General features: G+C 35.5%; 1 protein-coding gene across 2 annotated transcripts in view; it reads right to left on the bottom strand.

Annotated features, from left to right (window-relative positions):
• The window catches only part of LOC131202372 (hyaluronidase), a 35,742-nt gene extending 18,530 nt beyond the window's left edge, over positions 1–17,212 (bottom strand). The window contains exon 1 of one of the 2 annotated variants that reach the window (XM_058191298.1): positions 16,913–17,212. In XM_058191298.1, the coding sequence (XP_058047281.1) occupies positions 16,913–16,936 (24 nt within the window). In that variant the 5' untranslated portion in view covers positions 16,937–17,212. Of the gene's footprint in view, positions 1–15,205; positions 15,216–16,912 lie in introns of those variants that run through there. The other variant, XM_058191299.1, reaches the window with a different exon arrangement.
• Positions 17,213–18,360: the final 1,148 nt, after the last annotated feature.

Consider the following 18,360-nt stretch of genomic DNA (forward strand, 5'->3'; position numbering starts at 1 on the left):
AGTGTGAGGTATTTGCTGTTTAGTGTGGTAGTGTTATACTATGTGGTGTTTAGCCAGTGGTGGAATTCAGCCAGTTCGCACTTTGGGAGAACCGGTTGTTAACTTTCTGAGCAGTTTGGCAAACTGGTTGTTGGAAGAAATCAGGACAGAGAACCGGTTGTTAAATTATGTGAATCCCACCATTGTGTTTAGCCTTCTCTCCATAGATAAATTGTAGACATCATTGCAAGTAGAAACCAGTTTAAACAACCGTACAGTTATTATGTGATAGAATCAGATGACAGGATGCAATACTAAACACTTATTTTTGAAAAATATACATTGAACTATATATTAATAATCCTTATATTTACTTTAATGTATCAAGACTATAGTCCAAAACAGGCATTTTTGTGCAAGAACATCCAGGCATCGCAAATTTTAAACATGTATTCTTAAGAGCATGTTTACTCTTGTCTTTTTTATATGTATATCTATTGAAACTATTTTTTTTAATGTGCTATATTTGGGGTTCATGTTAAAGTTAGGTGAGCAATATAAATAATTATTGTACATCATAACAGGTACATTTTTCTTGTTCTTTTTAAACTGAAAATTGCAAATCTGTTGCACTACTTTAAACCCGAATGATTCCATTATATATTATCATTAAATTGGTAAAAACTGCTCAGTCAATATCTCATGGTCATGCTCAGTTAAACTTTCAAAGGTGACACATCATTTTCCCACTTATATGAGTGACCTAAAAAGAAATCATGCAGAAATATTTTGGCTCCATAGCTGGAGCACAAAAAGAGGGCTTCAGAAATTAATGAGGTGAAGCTTGTGCTGAAGCCTCCTAAAAGAAGTAAAAGTATTTCCAGGAGATTTTCAATTTGTAAAATTGATTTGTATAACCCCACAAATAAGTATGACCGATCAGTTTATTAATCTGTGTATTTTATTATAGTGGAGTGAATGAAGAAAAACTGAGGAATAACTCAACTTGTTATGCCTGGATTGTTTTTTAAAGTGCTGAAGCCTTTATTGTATGTATTTTTAATACTTTTGCTGTTCAACTCTGTCTTAATTATGAAGCTGAGCTTTGTGACCTGTGCATCCTTTCTGGTGTCAAATTTCAGGAACCACTGTAAGAGAAATAATCACACAAATCAAAAAAATCGAGTGGGAATTTGGATGCCTTCCATATAATGATGTTGCTACTATAGTGAAACGATCCATGATTTATTGCCTCAGTAGGAATTCTGAAGCATCTGTATTTTATGATTTATCAGCAAGTCAAAGGAAGGGCTGATCACCTACTTAGTGATGTTCTTCAAAGAACCCTCACTTATTTGTTTAATACATGGTTTTATAACCCTCAAAGATTCAGCTCAAATTCACTTAAGAAATATGGAGCCTTTGAAAGTCATCTGTTAAAATCTGAAATTAAGCATGGTTTGAGATTTTTTCCCCTCGTGTTTTTATTTTTAATTTTAATGATAATAACCTGTACAAATATTTTCCAAGCTGAACCATGAAAGAGATTCAATTTTATTCCCTGTGTGAGGGACATTTTCAATTTTCTTGCTTTCTTCCACTGTTAAAATGCTCTATCTGTACACAACCCTGCTGGAATTTGTGCACTTATGCTGACTCTCCCGTAGCCCTTCTTGGAATGACAATTCTTATGGTTTAGGCACTACTGCATCCAAATAGGGATTGTGCTGTTTAGTGTGAGGTATTTGCTGTATAGTGTGGTAGTGTTATACTATGTGGTGTTTAGCCAGTGGTGGAATTCAGCCAGTTCGCACTTTGGGAGAACCGGTTGTTAACTTTCTGAGCAGTTTGGCAAACTGGTTGTTGGAAGAAATCAGGACAGAGAACCGGTTGTTAAATTATGTGAATCCCACCATTGTGTTTAGCCTTCTCTCCATAGATAAATTGTAGACATCATTGCAAGTAGAAACCAGTTTAAACAACCATACAGTTATTATGTGATAGAATCAGATGACAGGATGCAATACTAAACATTTATTTTTGAAAAATATACATTGAACTATATATTAATAATCCTTATATTTACTTTAATGTATCAAGACTATAGTCCAAAACAGGCATTTTTGTGCAAGAACATCCAGGCATCGCAAATTTTAAACATGTATTCTTAAGAGCATGTTTACTCTTGTCTTTTTTATATGTATATCTATTGAAACTATTTTTTTAATGTGCTATATTTGGGGTTCATGTTAAAGTTAGGTGAGCAATATAAATAATTATTGTACATCATAACAGGTACATTTTTCTTGTTCTTTTTAAACTGAAAATTGCAAATCTGTTGCACTACTTTAAACCCGAATGATTCCATTATATATTATCATTAAATTGGTAAAAACTGCTCAGTCAATATCTCATGGTCATGCTCAGTTAAACTTTCAAAGGTGACACATCATTTTCCCACTTATATGAGTGACCTAAAAAGAAATCATGCAGAAATATTTTGGCTCCATAGCTGGAGCACAAAAAGAGGGCTTCAGAAATTAATGAGGTGAAGCTTGTGCTGAAGCCTCCTAAAAGAAGTAAAAGTATTTCCAGGAGATTTTCAATTTGTAAAATTGATTTGTATAACCCCACAAATAAGTATGACCGATCAGTTTATTAATCTGTGTATTTTATTATAGTGGAGTGAATGAAGAAAAACTGAGGAATAACTCAACTTGTTATGCCTGGATTGTTTTTTAAAGTGCTGAAAGCCTTTATTGTATGTATTTTTAATCAGGTTTGCAATATTTAAAATAAGTCTGTTAAAAGCAGGAGCTTTGTTAAGAACATATAAAGAATGTTATATTTGCCCATCTAAATGAGCATCTGAAAGCATAAAGTGACCAAACATAGGCACTCAAGAAGCTTGCAAATTTGGGCTAGAAGTTCTAAGTGGTATTAAGATATATTGCCCATGATTTGGAAAATTGGCAAGCAGTTAACAAGTCTATTATACATATCTGATGTCAGTCAATTCCACATCTATGTGTTATGTGAATTATTTTGATGAGGCATGAATTTTCCTAAATTCCACTTTAATAAATGATGCTAGTTTATTAGAAGAGAGAAAAAACTTACTTCCATTTACATTTCCCAATACATTTATAATATAAGCTAATTCCTAACAATTTACTTGAAACACACACAGTATTTATTATTATTGATGATCCACAAGAATGTCTATGATTTTACACATTACACCTTCTAGTTTAGATGGTATCCCAACCAAGAAAGCAATGAAAACCTATCAGGAACATTTGAATTCCTGGGAAAAGGTGTAGAAATAGGAAAGATAATACATTATTTTGTAGTGCAGATCAGTGTGTCATGTAATTGGAGTGGATCTCTTCATCTTTTCTTTTTTAACTCTCAATGCTCCAGAGTGGACCCAAGCTTCCATTATGTGTAATGGGTCTTTGCAATTCAAATCAATACCAACCAGAGGATTCTATGAGTTTAAGCATTTACCTAGACCCCAACACCAGTAATAGGTTAATATTCCCATAAGTGCCTGAGTTTTACTTTGCCTAGTGAGAACCAGATAGGAATAGTGTGACAATTGTTTCTATTTGCATGCCCCAGCAATTTGCAGTTTACAGAGGACAATTGAGAATGTTTTGATTCAATGTTCCACAAACCTTAGTACTAGCATGAGGATACAGTGGTAAAGCTTCAGGCACAATTACCAAATTATAAGAGACTTCTGAGCACATTGTCTGAGAAACAAAGAAACCTCAAAAGAATCCAAAGTAAACATGAATTTGATATGACTGTAACTTTGTTGCTTGTATCCTTATGATTTATATTGATATTGATTGTTTCCTGATTGCTTATTTGTACCCTATAACTACCATTAATTTTGTACTTTATGATTCTTGATGAACGTATCTTTTCTTTTATGTACACTGAGAACATATGCACCAAGACAAATTCCTTGTGTCTCCAATCGCACTTGGCCAATAAAAAAATCAATTTGATTCGATTCAATTCAATTCAATTCGATCCGATCCGATCCTATATGCATAGGTGCAGATGTAAGCTTTCCCAAATTAGGGGAAATGAAGAAAAAATAATTGTATTTCCATAAATATTCTTGAAATGGATTTACTAGGTTTTCCTCTTGAGCGTATGAGAAGAGAAATCTGGGTCAATGAGTTCAAATCATTCATTCACTGATTCACAAAACAAAACAAGGGCTTTTGTATAACAATTTAATTTGCTATGACATAACAAATATAAGATCAACTTTCTGAAGGCAAGATATATATTAGCAATACACACACACACACACACACACACACACTAAAGCTTTAAATTAAGAAATGACAAGAATGGTTATAAATAGTACAAAATTTGTACAAATATCATTGAAATCATTTGATAATGCATGCAACGTATTATTGACCAACCAATAAGTCTCTCATCTCAGTGATGTGACAGCTCTGGGTTCAAGGGCTGGAGATGATGCAGTTGATGATCTTGGAAAAGACATATCTCCTTATCACTGACATTTCTGCCCACTCACTTATTCTTCCAGGCTTAATCTATGTAATGATAAGTGTGTAATGCTATCCAGAAATGACCTAGGGAGCATCAGAGTTTTTAGAATAAGCATGTAAAAAAATATCTCAACCCACAGAACAAAGGAGAGTGTGGGAAGCATTTCAGAAAGCACCCTCTCTGGTTTTCTGGATAATAAAAGGGGAGGAGGGAATTTCAGCATTGCAACTTTTTTTTGTTAATGTAACAATACAATAATACAGGATTTAATAGTCCTGGTTGCAATCTGGACTACTTCAGAGGGTTAACAGAATGTGAAAGATGCAAAAGACTTGGGAAATATTCTCATTTCTGCTGTTGCTGCTCTACATACCTTTCTAAACAGCAAACTGGACACTGGGACTTAGCCACTGGGACATAGCCAGAGGGACTGTCAAAAATTACCATTGGCAATTATATTTGAAAATGATCATAGTAGAGTGCTGGGAAAAGTTTTCAGTTAGTAATCATCATGTCACAGATTAATCTTATTAGCTACAACACTGCCACCACAACAAAGTATTTGCATCAATGCTATATGGCATCATGTTATATATTTATAAAAAAGTTTCTAAGTTAGAAGTTCTTAAAGGCTATCTTTATAGAAATGGCTTGTTCATATTATTATGAAAAAACAAAAAGTTTGATGCTAGTGCCTTATTTTACTGCAACAGAGGGCATCGGAAGTCAATGTTTCTTTTTCTTTTCTTTTTTTTCTTATCTTTCTTCACTTCTCTTATCCCTCTTTCTCCCCACCATTTTCCTATTTACTCTTGTATTTTGTATCTTATTTTATCTTATAACCCAATAAAAATGTTAAACCAGAAGTTCTTAAAGTCTAAAACACAGGTTCTTTATTCCATGCTTAACTCCTATATTCAGCTGGTATCAGGTAGCATCTCCTTCAGGGTCATCTGATACTGATTGAAGAAATTTTGGAGGGTCCACCTTACCTTTCTAGATAGAATCTTCTAGATTGAATCTTCCCTAAAATGTCTTGATCTACTTTACTGAGATTCTACTTTCCCAGCATTAGCTGAAGCCGTCCTTACTCTTCAGTGGAGTATCCAAGACTTAGATCCACAAGCAGCTCAATGATCCATTACAGTTTAATGATAACCTCCCTGCTCCATTCCCAATAACTTTTATTACATTTAACATAGATAATTCTTCACCTTCAACCAAATAAGCAAATTACCCTTAAAGGCAACAACTGGTATCTCTAGGAATATCATACTATATTTCCACATACAGTGGAAATTAAATCTGTTTTATATGTATTGTTACAATGGTGTCCATATAATAAATAGAAGCTAGGACACATAGCACCAATCGTTAAATCTTAATCTTAATCTCTGGGCAGGAGGTCATCATGTTTGTCTGGGCAGGAGATTATTATCTTTCTACTGAGCAATCAAATTGTTAACAAAAGCCAAGGCTTCCAGGAAACTCCTGGGGTCTCCCTTACGCTATTATTGCTTCCAGCTTTTTAATATATGTTTTAGGGGTTTTTTTTCATTGTTTTATATTTGATGTGTTGAAATATTCTTCTTTTGAATATTGTTCTTTGTCTGAAAATATGCCAAGAAGAAATGCAGCTACAAATCATGCTTGCATTATACTTGAATCCTGATTATCCTTCACTTGTAGAAATATATTGAATTTCTTCTAAGAGTGCATGTTCTTGATTAACTAAGCCTTGTTTCCAAGCACAGTAAAATATTGGAATTCTTATTATATTATTATTCTTGAGCTGACTGTGCAAAAATTGTCTATGTGCAATTTGCCAGAACTTTTATTTTCTCCAATATCATGCTATTCATAAACACATTTCCACTGTAAAAATGATTATGAAATTAATTAATAATATTTATTTTAGATACACCATAGGTTGGTTAACAAAAAAAAATCTAAACTTCTGCAGGTTCCACAGAAATATACAGGAAACTCTGGGATTTTACTGCCATCTAGAGCTCATCTATATAATTGCAACCAATGCATGAGATGCCTGTATCAACATGTCCCCAGTGTGTGTGAGCAGATTTTTGTTTAAAGACAATTAGTGTGAAGATACAAAGTTTCTAGATTGTTTGTGTAGGGCTTTAGTGATTAAAATAAACCCATGTGCACAACTGTAAAATGCTGTAAGCATTGATGAAAGCTTAGGCTAATGTTAAAATGCCGAGAGATGATCAATAGCATTTTATTAATATCCATATGCATACTGGTAATAGAAAAAGATGCAAATGGAGGGAAGAAACTAAACGGTAAAGCAAAGTATACTGTAGATTTTTCAGTTCTACAACTAGAAAACATTTTTGAATGAAATAATTAAAATCTGCTTATCTGGAAGAGAAGGCCCCTCTGAATCCTGCCTTTTTATTGCTGCTTTGGGAGGTCTGACACAATCAGGAGTCACATAGTACAAACCCAGTAAAACAAATAAACTATCCAGGAGTAATAAAATACACAGCAGAGCAAAGCCAAAACACATCAAAGAATATGGAAATCTTTGTCTTCATATTAGCATCTAACCTAATACATAATGTCAAAGGTACCATAATCACATTTATAAGCAAATATCATTACAATCCATGCAGCCACAACCTACTGTCTTCTTTGTATGTTGACATTGAATTTGTATCTTGCATATTGGAGATAAAGGAAATGCTGTTCCATTCCATTTGGCATTCTATTAGTTCTTAATTCTTCACAATCTATGTATACCAGTCAAGTTATATAAGGGTCTGCACTAACTCTAGATTAATTGTCAACCCTGCCCGAACTGACAGTTTTGCATAACGCTCAGTGAAACCCATGCACCTATGTGTCTGAACTCTGCTGGGAAGGATCTCACAGTAAGAGAAGTCATGTCTGCAAATAATATTAAGAACAACAATATTCTTTCTTAAGTGTTTACAGGTATTCAGTTTCTAAGCTATTCTACCTATTTTAATGATATTTTGTGTGTATTTAACAAAGCATACACCTACAAGCACAGGCATCCAACTTTAAGATTTATGGACTTCAACTGCCAGAATTCCCCAGCCAGGACTGAAAGCTGCCAAGGTTGCATAGCCCTGATCTACAGTGTTAGTATTTTTTGTCGGTTTTCCTTCTCAAACTATGAGAAGGAATTTCTTTTACTTTGTCCATCCACCTATAAAATTCCCTATGCCCTTGAAACTGAGCAGGATTGAACTTTACACAAGAGCATGTGTCAATCAAGGGATTTTCATGAAAACCAACATAGTGATTTTCATGGAATGAAATTCCTACTGAGATCTGAATAGTCACCATCCACAACCTTGCTGGTGTTTTAAAGGGGTTGGAAGACCCAAGCCTTTGTTGGGGATGTTTGAAGCTTCCTTTTATCCTAGATTTTTTTTTGTCTCTGCCTCATTTGTTATCTTTCCATTTCTATCTTTCTTTCTTTTTTTCCTTCCTTATTTTTCATCTTTAAATAATTGGTAAATAGCCACTGTTTGGCACATAATTCTGTCGTGTCCCACTCCTCCGCTGACGGCCGGGTCAGGGAAATCCGAATCAGGCTTGCCTCTGCAGCTCTGCCCAAAGTCCTAGCAAAGTCCTCAGAGCAGGCAGGAGACCAGTAAGTGACTTCAGCAAGATAAGTTTGACTTTTGCCTGACTCAGAGACTGCCAGAAAGCAGATCCTTTATATAGGCCATGGGGTGTGGCTCCATGACTCAGCACTCATTAAGGCCTGCCCCTCCCTTCCTTCTGTTGCCTCCGCCTATCCAGCCTTCTGATGAGAGGGTCACACCAATCAGCAGCTGTTGGGAATAAACCCTCCTCAGGCTCACATGCTGTGGAGGAGGGGGAGGGGTCTAGCTGCTCCGTTTGCCTGGGCATGGAGTCAGGGCTGGGGCCGGGAGATGCTCCTTCTTCTGCAGTTTGTGTGGGCATGGAGCCAGGACTTGGGCCGGGAGGCATACATTCCTCAGTGTTCGGGAGCAGGTAAGAAGGCCCCGGCTGCTCTGAGGGCGGGCAAGACACAACATAATTCTAATAAATAATAATAGTGCTACAATTGAATTGCCTAGAACTGAACCTTTTACCATATTAGAGAAATCACACGTATCCTGAAGTTCTTGCTTCCAGCTTTTCTGGCACAATTGAAACTGCCATTAGCAAACAGTAGTAGTAGTAATTGTAGTAGTAGTAGTAGTCATAGTAGTAGTCATAGTAGTAGTAGTAGGAAGCTACTACTGTGCACTTTGATATTTGCTTTTCTCCTCTGCAAAAAATGAATAATTCCTTTTCACAGTATAAGTGGGCTGGCACCCACTAATAGCACAGCAAGGACCTACGTGTAGGGTGCTTTAATGTATATCCATTTTGAGTAAAAAAAATAAAAGCCATTTGCTTTTAATGGTTTAAGATTGATGCTTTGGGAGCATGTTTTGACCACACCACCCTGAAATGAATTTGAGAGAATGGAACAAAGATAGCAATAGTAATAGCACTTAGTAATATATACTACTTCACAGAGTAGTAAGCAATTTAGAGAGTCAGCATATCGCTCCCAACAATCTGGGTCCTCATTTTATTGACCTTGGAAGGATGGAAGGCTGAGTCAACCTTGAGCCTGGTAAGATTCGAACTGCTAATTTGCAGGCAGCCAGCAGAAGTAGCCTGCAGTACTGCATTCTAACCACTGCAGCACCAGAACTTCCCATTTATTTCAATGGGACATGCAGATAATTTAGTCCATTTATTACATTTTAAGAATTATCTGTGTTCCTATAAGTGCTTCATGCAATCTTCATGAATACCAAGACAAAGAAAGCTTTTAGAGAACTTTTCAACTTTCATTTTTCAAACATTAGAGGTACTCAAAAGTCGTGACAAAATTTTACAGCACTTTGAAAGCTTAGTTGTTAATGTTTGTTGTGGAATAAGTCTTTAAAAACTGGGAGAAATATCTCCTTTTCAAATCACAGAAATGTTACTAAAAGCTTGATAACTAGATATTTTGTTCAGGGCACCATGGTATGTGCTTTAATAGGCTATTACAATTAAATTATCAACCACAGCCATTTTTTTCTTTGTGAAGTCTGTGTCCAGTTCTCTGCCACAGCTTTTATGGCCCATATTAAGAGATTAATTACGGTATAGATCAATAACTGATGGTGTCATAGGACGACTGAAAGCCTGTAATGATGTTCTATTACAAAACTTGGTTAAGTTTTCAACTGTAGGTCTCTAAGCCCACAGAAGCTTGAGACTATTTCACTTATCTATTGATCAGTAGTAAGAAGAAATCCTTGGCAGAACAATTAAGAAGAGCTACTACATTTATATGAAACTCTGTCCTTTTATACATAGTAAACGGTCATGCTGGCCACATGACCACAGAAATGTCTTCGGACAGCGCTGGCTCTTTGGCTTTGAAACGGAGATGAGCACCGCCCCCAGAGTTGGGAACGACTAGCACGCATGTGTGGGGGAACCTTTACCTTTACCTTAAACAAGTAAAATCCTGATTTGATCACAAGGAATGGAAATTTCATCTCTCAAAGTACATAAAACTTTAAATCAACCAAAGTTGCTCTATTCCAGTTAGGATGATCCTTGTGGTCATTGTTCTTGTGTCTTAAATTATGCATAGGAGATAAACCAGTGGCTAAATGGTGAGAGCAGAGTATCCTAAATGCTTCTATAGTTTGCGATAAGTATTGTTTTTACATTTTCATGCTATTCCAGAAGGTGGTGCTGAAAGACTAGTACTTTTCCCTTTAATAGTAATTGTATAAATGTATATTGTTGTCATTTATGCTCATCTGCACCATAATATATCCACTTTGTTGGTTACAAACGTGGGGAGAAAGAGGGAGGGAGGGAGAGAGAGAGAGATTTTCTTCTCTTCCTCCTCCTCCACCACCAATATACAGACAAGACAGTGACTCTGCCAGCATACTTGCCAGTAAGTCAGGATGAGACATAAGGACATAGATCATTCAACATTTCTTTATTTCCACTCTTCCTTCCTAGCACATGTTCAGTCTCTCAAGCCTTCAGGGATAGATGCAATAAAGTATGACATAAGTAATTACATGTAATTAAAACAGCATTTGCTACTATGGGAGCAGTCTTCTCCTAACTCCAATTTAAATAATACATTAAAAAAAAACAAGTAAGAGCTGTCCGTTAATTTATTTAAATTTTCTGCCACTGGAAGTGGAAAATTATACAGCTGTAAAACTTCCTAAAAATAAGTTACTAGCATGCTAGATTATGACTGCTTATAAACTGGAGGAACTGAATATTATTAAACTTTTTGAACATTCCAAAATTATCCTATTTCTTGACATCCAGTTTGTCTTTTTATAATTCCATATTCTGAATTTTCTAGCAAGCTTCTAGCAAAACAAGCTCTGAAAAAGAACAAGAAGGTAATGGTTTGTTTTAAAAGCCTTCACTTAGAGTAATAAGCACTATAGGAAAGTTTAACAAAAGGTTCTTTAACAAGAAAAGCCAATCTAGACCATCAAATATTGAAATACTATTTCATTCTTTCAATAGAGATTAATAATTAAGGGTGTTTTTTCCCCGAATGCCATCACTCTGCTGAACAAATAATTCCCTCAACACTGTCAAACTATTTACTAAATCTGCACTACTATTAATCTTTTCATCGTTCCCATCATCCATCTCCTTCCACTTATGACTGTAACTTTGTTGTTTGTATCCTATGATTTATACTGTAATTGATTGTTTCCCGATTGCTTAATTGTAGCCTATGACTATCATTAAGTGTTGTAAGTGTTATACCTTGATGACGGTATCTTTTCTTTTATGTACACTGAGAGCATATGCACCAAGACAAATTCTTTGTGTATCCAATCACACTTGGCCAATAAAAAATTCTATTCTATTCTAAAAATTCTATTTTAAATTAATTAACATCTACTTATATATAAATCTAGCAGAAAGAAATAGGACTTAATTCAGCCTTCTAAAATATAGACTTTTTTTTAAATGATCACATATTTTTTATAAGAAGGAAACTTTCAGCCATAAAACTTCGGCTTTTATTCTGATTTATTTATTTAGCTCAAAATGGAAATGTTGACAGGTTCTTCCTGTTTTACCATAAGTATTATAGTATAAGAATTATATCCTTCGTGAAGTTTTCTCTGCTCTACAGAACTCTGGCCACCCAAGTAAAATTTTACCAAGGAAATGACATCCCAAATTCCGTTCAGTTGTGACATCTTTTTTTCCTGTATGTGTGGGTTATGAAAAGCTTGCAAATTTTAGTATCAAAAACCTTACATTTAAGAGGGGAGAATAAGCATGTTCAAATTTCTGCCAAGCCAAAAATTGTAAAATAAGATTTTATTTTGCATGCTCTGTCAAAAAAAAAAAAAAAGCAGCTATAACGGCCTTATTTAGACTTCTTGTGAAATTTTTTTCATTGCTATTTAAGATCAAATCTGGGCTGGTGATAGCTGTCAGCAGGACATTGTTGGCCTTGTGCAGTGTGTAAGCACTAATTTGCAACAGGTTTTAAAGTTAGTTTACTTTCCATAATGGTTTTTGGTGTGATATTCAGATGAGCCTCATGTATTCTCAGGTACAAACACATAACTAAGGCTCATTATCAGCAGATAGCCAGAGCATGCAAAGATGAATTCAGGAAAGCAAAGACTCAGAATGAAGAAAAAGTTGCAATAAAAGTCAAAGATAATTTAAAAAGTGGGCTTTTTTAAAAAGATTTTATTGGATTTTTATTTTTAAATATACATCAATATCAATACATGAATAGTGTGGCCTCTGGGTATAATTCATTTTGATACAAACAGCAATTAACATCATCATCAACAATTTGATTGATACCTAGGACACTGGCAGCAACCCGTATCAACCATTAGCACCAGTCAATGGTATTTGTGACACATTTTTAAATGATCAGTTGACTGAGTTTCATGTGTATTGAATAAAAGATAATAATAATAATAATAATAATAGTTACATTAATCAAATTTATATAATCCTATTATTGATATACATGTTTGTTTTAGAGTAGTTATTCAATATTTCAATGTTCCATTTTAATGCCAATGATATTATTGAGCGTACATAGTAATACCATCTCTAATCTTTTCATCTAATTATTACTTATATTCTATTCTATAAAAATTATACCTGAAAAAAGTTTTTTTCAACATATTAATAACAAGAAAAAAAATTGAAGGAAACAGTAGGTCCACTAAAGAGACAAGATGGAAAGGAAGTAACAGGCAGAAGGGAGAAAGCAGAGCTGCTTAACTCGTTCTTTGCATCAGTCTCAGCACAAAAAGAAATTATAGCTGAACATACCAAAAAAATACTGTAAAAGACAAACTAGAAATAAAAATTAAAATAAACAAGAAAATGGTAAGAAAACACCTATCTGACTTTGACGAATATAAATCACTGAGACCTGACAGATTACATCCCAGAATTCTAAACAAGCTGGCAGATTTTATCTCAGAACCATTGTACCATATCTTAAAAATCCTGGAGCACTAGGGAGGTATCTGAGGATTGGAAAGGGGCTAATATGGGTTCCCATCTTCAAGAAGGGAAAAAATAGACCTAGGAAACTACCACCCAATCAGTCTAGTATCAATACTTGGGAAGATCCTGGAAAAGATGATCAAGAAACAGATCTGTGAACAACTGGAAGCAAATAAAGGTATAACTAGTATCCAGCATGGGTTTGTTAAAAACGGATCATGCCAAACCAATCTTATTTAATTCTTTGATAAAGTGACTAAATTAATAGACCAGCAAAATGCTGTGGACATAGTATACTTAGATTTCAGAAAGGCATTCGACAAAGTAAACCACAACCTACTTCTTGATAAGCTAGAAAAATGTGGAATAGACAACACCACTGCCAAATGGATTTGTACCTGGCTGGCAAACCATACTCATAACATAACATAACATAATAACAGAGTTGGAAGGGACCTTGGAGGTCTTCTAGTTCAACCCCCTGCCCAGGCAGGAAACCCTACCCCATTTCAGACAAATGGCTATCCAACATTTTCTTAAAAATTTCCAGTGTTGGAGCATTCACAACTTCTGCAGGCAAGTTGTTCCACTTATTGATTGGTCTAACTGTCAGGAAATTTCTCCTTAGTTCTAAGTTGCTTCTCTCCTTGATTAATTTCCACCCATTGCTTCTTGTTCTACCCTCAGGTGCTCTGGAGAATAGTTTGATTCCCTCTTCTTTGTGGCAGCCCCTGAGATATTGGAACACTGCTATCATGTTTCCCCTAGTCCTTCTTTTCATTAAACTAGACATACCCAGTTCCTGCAACCGTTCTTCATATGTTTTAGCCTCCAGTCCCCTAATCATCTTTGTTGCTCTTCTCTGCACTCTTTCTAAAGTCTCAACATCTTTTTTATATCGTGGCAACCAAAATGGAACGCAATATTCCAAGTGTGGCCTCACCAAGGCATTATAAAGTGGTATTAACACTTCACATGATCTTGATTCTATCCCTCTGTTTATGCAGCCCAAAACTGTGTTGGCTTTTTTGGCAGCTGCTGCACACTGCTGGCTCATAGCTAAATGGTTGTCCACTAGGACTCCAAGATCCCTCTCACAGTTACTACTATTGAGCATGGAGTACTCAACAAGTACTCCTTAATGGTATTACATCCACATGGAGAGAAATAAGTAATGGGGTACCACAAGGCTCAGTGGTGGGATTCAGCCAGTTTGCACCACTTCGGGAGATCCGGTTGTTAACTTTCTGAGCAGTTTAACAAACTGGTTGTTGGAAGAAAATCACTATGGCAGAGAACCGGTTGTTAAATTACTTGAATGCCACCACTGACAAGACTCCATCTTAGGCCCAATACTCCGCCTTAGACCCAATATCTTCATAAATGACTTAAATGAGGGAATAGAAGGAGAACTCATCAAATTTGCAGATGACACTAAACTGGTAGGAATAGCCAATACCCCAGAAGACAAAGTCAGGATCCAAAAAGGTATTGACAAACTTGAACAATAGGCCCTATCCAGCAAAATGAATGTTAATGTGGAGAAATGCAAAGTTTTACATTTAGGCAGGAAAAATCAAAGGTATAAGTACAGATTAGGTGATACTTGGCTCAAAAACAGTAACTGTGAGTTGGACCTTGGAGTCCTAGTGGATGATCACTTGAATATGAGCCAGCAGTGTTAAGCAGCAGCCAAAAAAGCTAAGACAATCCTGGGTCATATGAACAGAGGCATTGAATCAAGATCATGTGAAGTATTTAGAAAAACCTAGTAAGACCGCACCTGGAATACTGCAGCAATTTTGGTCACAATACTACAAAAAAGATGTTAAAACCTGGAAAAAGTTCAGAGAAGACCAACTAAGATGATCAAAGGCCTGGAGACTAAAACAAATGAAGAATGGTTGCAGGATTTGGGTTTGGCTTTGGTAAAGAAGAATTAGGGGAGACATGACAGCAGTATTCCAATATTTAAGGGGCTGCCACAAAAAAAGATTCTCCAACGCACCAGAGGGCAGGACAAGAAACAATGGTTAGAAACTAACCAAAGAGAGAAGCAACCTGGAATTAAGGAGAAACTTCCTAATAGTGAGGACAATTAACGAGTTGAATAGCTTGCCTTCAGAAATCGTGGGGGCTCCATCACTGGAGGTTTTTAAGAAGAAACTAGAGAGCCACTTATCTGAAACAGTATAAATTCTCCTGCTTGAGCAAGGGGCTGGATTAGAAGATCTCCAAGATCTCTTCCAGCTTCTCTTCTCTTCTCTTCTCTTCTCTTCTCTTCTCTTCTCTTCTCTTCTCTTCTCTTCTCTTCTCTTCCCTTTCCTTCCCTTCCCTTCCCTTCCCTTCCATTCCATTCTATCCCTAGCATGTTCTTTCAAGTCTCCAATGGTGCATTCATTGCAACTGTAACTGTGCCCATCCACCTTGTTGCCCGTCATTCTATTTTTCTCTTTCCTCCTCAACCAAAGGAATTTGGTTTTAAAATCATTGAACTGCTTTTTTAAAAATTTGGCATACTTCATTCCATCTTGGCAATATTATTTTCATGTAAGTGAGGTGCAATTCAATGAACAAATTCAAAAAGCAAAACCCTAGTAACAGTGGCTAGAACTGTGTTTGCTAAAAATTGGAAAAATGAGAAAATACCAACGCAAGATGAAGTCATTAAGAAAATAATGGAATGTGCTGAAATGAGTAAATTGACATTTGAAATTAGAGAACAGGAAGATAAACAATATTATAAGATATGGGATTTATTTTATCAATGGTTAGATGAAAAAATATGTTAATGAAGTTTGATAGAGGTTTCTATAAAGTAAGAACTGTCAAGACACATACTGATTTAAGATGATGAAATGAATGATGCAATATAATTAACATAAAATTTAGAACATTTTATAGGAAATGAGGGAAGAAACACTTATAGTTAAATAAATGATTAATTGACCAAAATACTTCGATATATATTAGATTGGTAAAATGTAAAATTAGATAAATTGTATGTTATGAATATGGTGAAATAGCACAAAAGATTTGTAACCAACTAACCGACGCACGGTTTGTATTTGTATTAAAGATGTTTTTATGTATGTCAAAAAAATAAAAAAAAATTACAAAAAAAGAAAAAGAAAAACCCATGACATTGCCTATAAAGTTTCACCCACTTTGCAAAACCACAATCCATCCTGGTAAAAATTACAAATGCCTAATAAGTAATATTTGTTCCTTGCTAGACAAAGGGGCGAGAGTGAAGCTTCAACAGTTTTTTCAGGAATTGGAAGTGCAGACCCTGTTATAGGGTAGGGAGAGAGAAAAAAGGGAGGAGGAGTGGAAAGTGGAGAAAAGAAGATGCCAGAGAGAAAGAAAAAATGATCTCCCCTTAATGTTCAATCTGATGTTTCCCACCATTTCCTTCTGATCCACCTCTCAATAGTATGTGATGCAAACCCTAGAATGAAATTCTGAACATGCAGTCCTTGCTTTATGTATTTATGTATATGTTGTATTTGCAAAGAGAATGGCATTTTGAATCAGATAAGCGTCTGGATCCAGTTTGTGCTTAGAACTACCTTCTTATTTCCCCCTGAAACTATTGGAAGAATCCACCTGAAGTTAATATATGGTGCTACTAAGATTGTTTTTAATGCTTTCAGTGCTCAAAAGAAATCTGCAAAACAAGGGTATTCACATTAAGAGAATACCTGGGTAAAGGAGGTAATGTATCAACACTTCACAAATATCTCATGAGCCACCCTTGACCTGAATGAAGTTATATTTCATAGGATAATAATAGTGAGGACAAATGACAAATGGAATATCTTACCTTCAGAAATCGTGGGCGCTCCATCACTGGAGTTTTTAAGAAGAGACTAGTCAGCCACTTATCTGAAATAGTATAGGTTCTCCTGCTTGAGCAGGGGGTTGGACTAGAAGACCTCCAAGGTCCCTTCCAGCTCTATTCTATATTCTATTCTATTCTATTCTATTCTAATTTTCTATTTTGATCTGCAGCCAAATCTGAAACCAGCATAAAATGGATATGATGATACTTCTTCCTGATAATACTATTCTATTGAGAGGTAACTGTTTAAGTAGTTTTGAAGCTATGCTGAATTAAGCTTGCTGTCACCTGTTAACTCATTTTAAGCTACCATTGCAGGTACAATTACATTTTCCAGAGCAAACAGAAATGTTTTCCTTTCCACAAAGACTGGAATGCTGCTTAGTAAGATTCCTGTTAGAATCTATTGACTCTTTAAGTGTATAAATGCTAAGGTGTCAACAGAATGATCTGTATTTCTGAGAATCAGAAGAACTTGATTGATTGATTGATTGATTGATTGAAGTGGATAAATAAAATGATTGTCTCAAAGAGGAAACAACATCTATTTCCATCATCCATAAATTGCAGAACAGAATGGAAAACCTCCATTGGAACCTTTTTTTAATTGGTGTGAAATAATTGAATATAAGTAATTAATGACTGAGCCACAGAGACAGGGGCCTCTGTGGCTCAGACTGCTAATGCAGTCTATTATTAACAGCAGCTGCTTGCAATTACTGCAGGTTCCAGTCCCACCAGGCCCAAGGTTGACTCAGCCTTCCATCCTTTATAAGGTAGGTAAAATGAGGACCCAGATTGTTGGGGGCAATAAGTTGACTTTGTATATAAATATACAAATAGGATGAAGACTATTGCTAACATAGTGTAAGCCGCCCTGAGTCTGAAGGGCGGGATATAAATGCAAATTTTAAAAAAAATGTTAAAGACCCAGTTGAGTATAGTGGTCAAGAAACCAATTTAAGAAACTGAGAAACCAGGAGTTTTTCCTTAGGCATGGAACCAGCTGAGGGACCTTGGACCAGTCCCCTCTTTCTTAAGCCTGGGAAAAAGAAAGCAACAAACAACTTCTAAAATCTTGTCCAAAAAATTGCAGGGATATATTCCGGAAATTGTGAGAAGTTAACACTAACTTGAGAGTGCTGGTTTTTTTTAAAAAAAAAACCTAGTTTACAGACAATGTACCTATACAGTTCCCATTGTTCTACCACATAGAAACAAATATAATTCTTTTTGGTCAATATCAAAAAATGTTCCCACATTTGAAACAGGTCCCAATAGATTGAACATCAATAGAAATAATCATTAAAAAATTGTTGCATTCAAGCACACTCAAGAAGATATTTGTTTTCCATTTTTTTTAAAAAAAAGATCTGCCTTGTTATTTTTATAAATAACTGAAGGAGGAAAATATATCTGATACATGAGCC

The sequence above is a fragment of the Ahaetulla prasina genome, chromosome 7, assembly GCF_028640845.1.
Source record: "Ahaetulla prasina isolate Xishuangbanna chromosome 7, ASM2864084v1, whole genome shotgun sequence".
In the NCBI taxonomy this organism is placed as follows: Eukaryota; Metazoa; Chordata; class Lepidosauria; order Squamata; family Colubridae; genus Ahaetulla; species Ahaetulla prasina.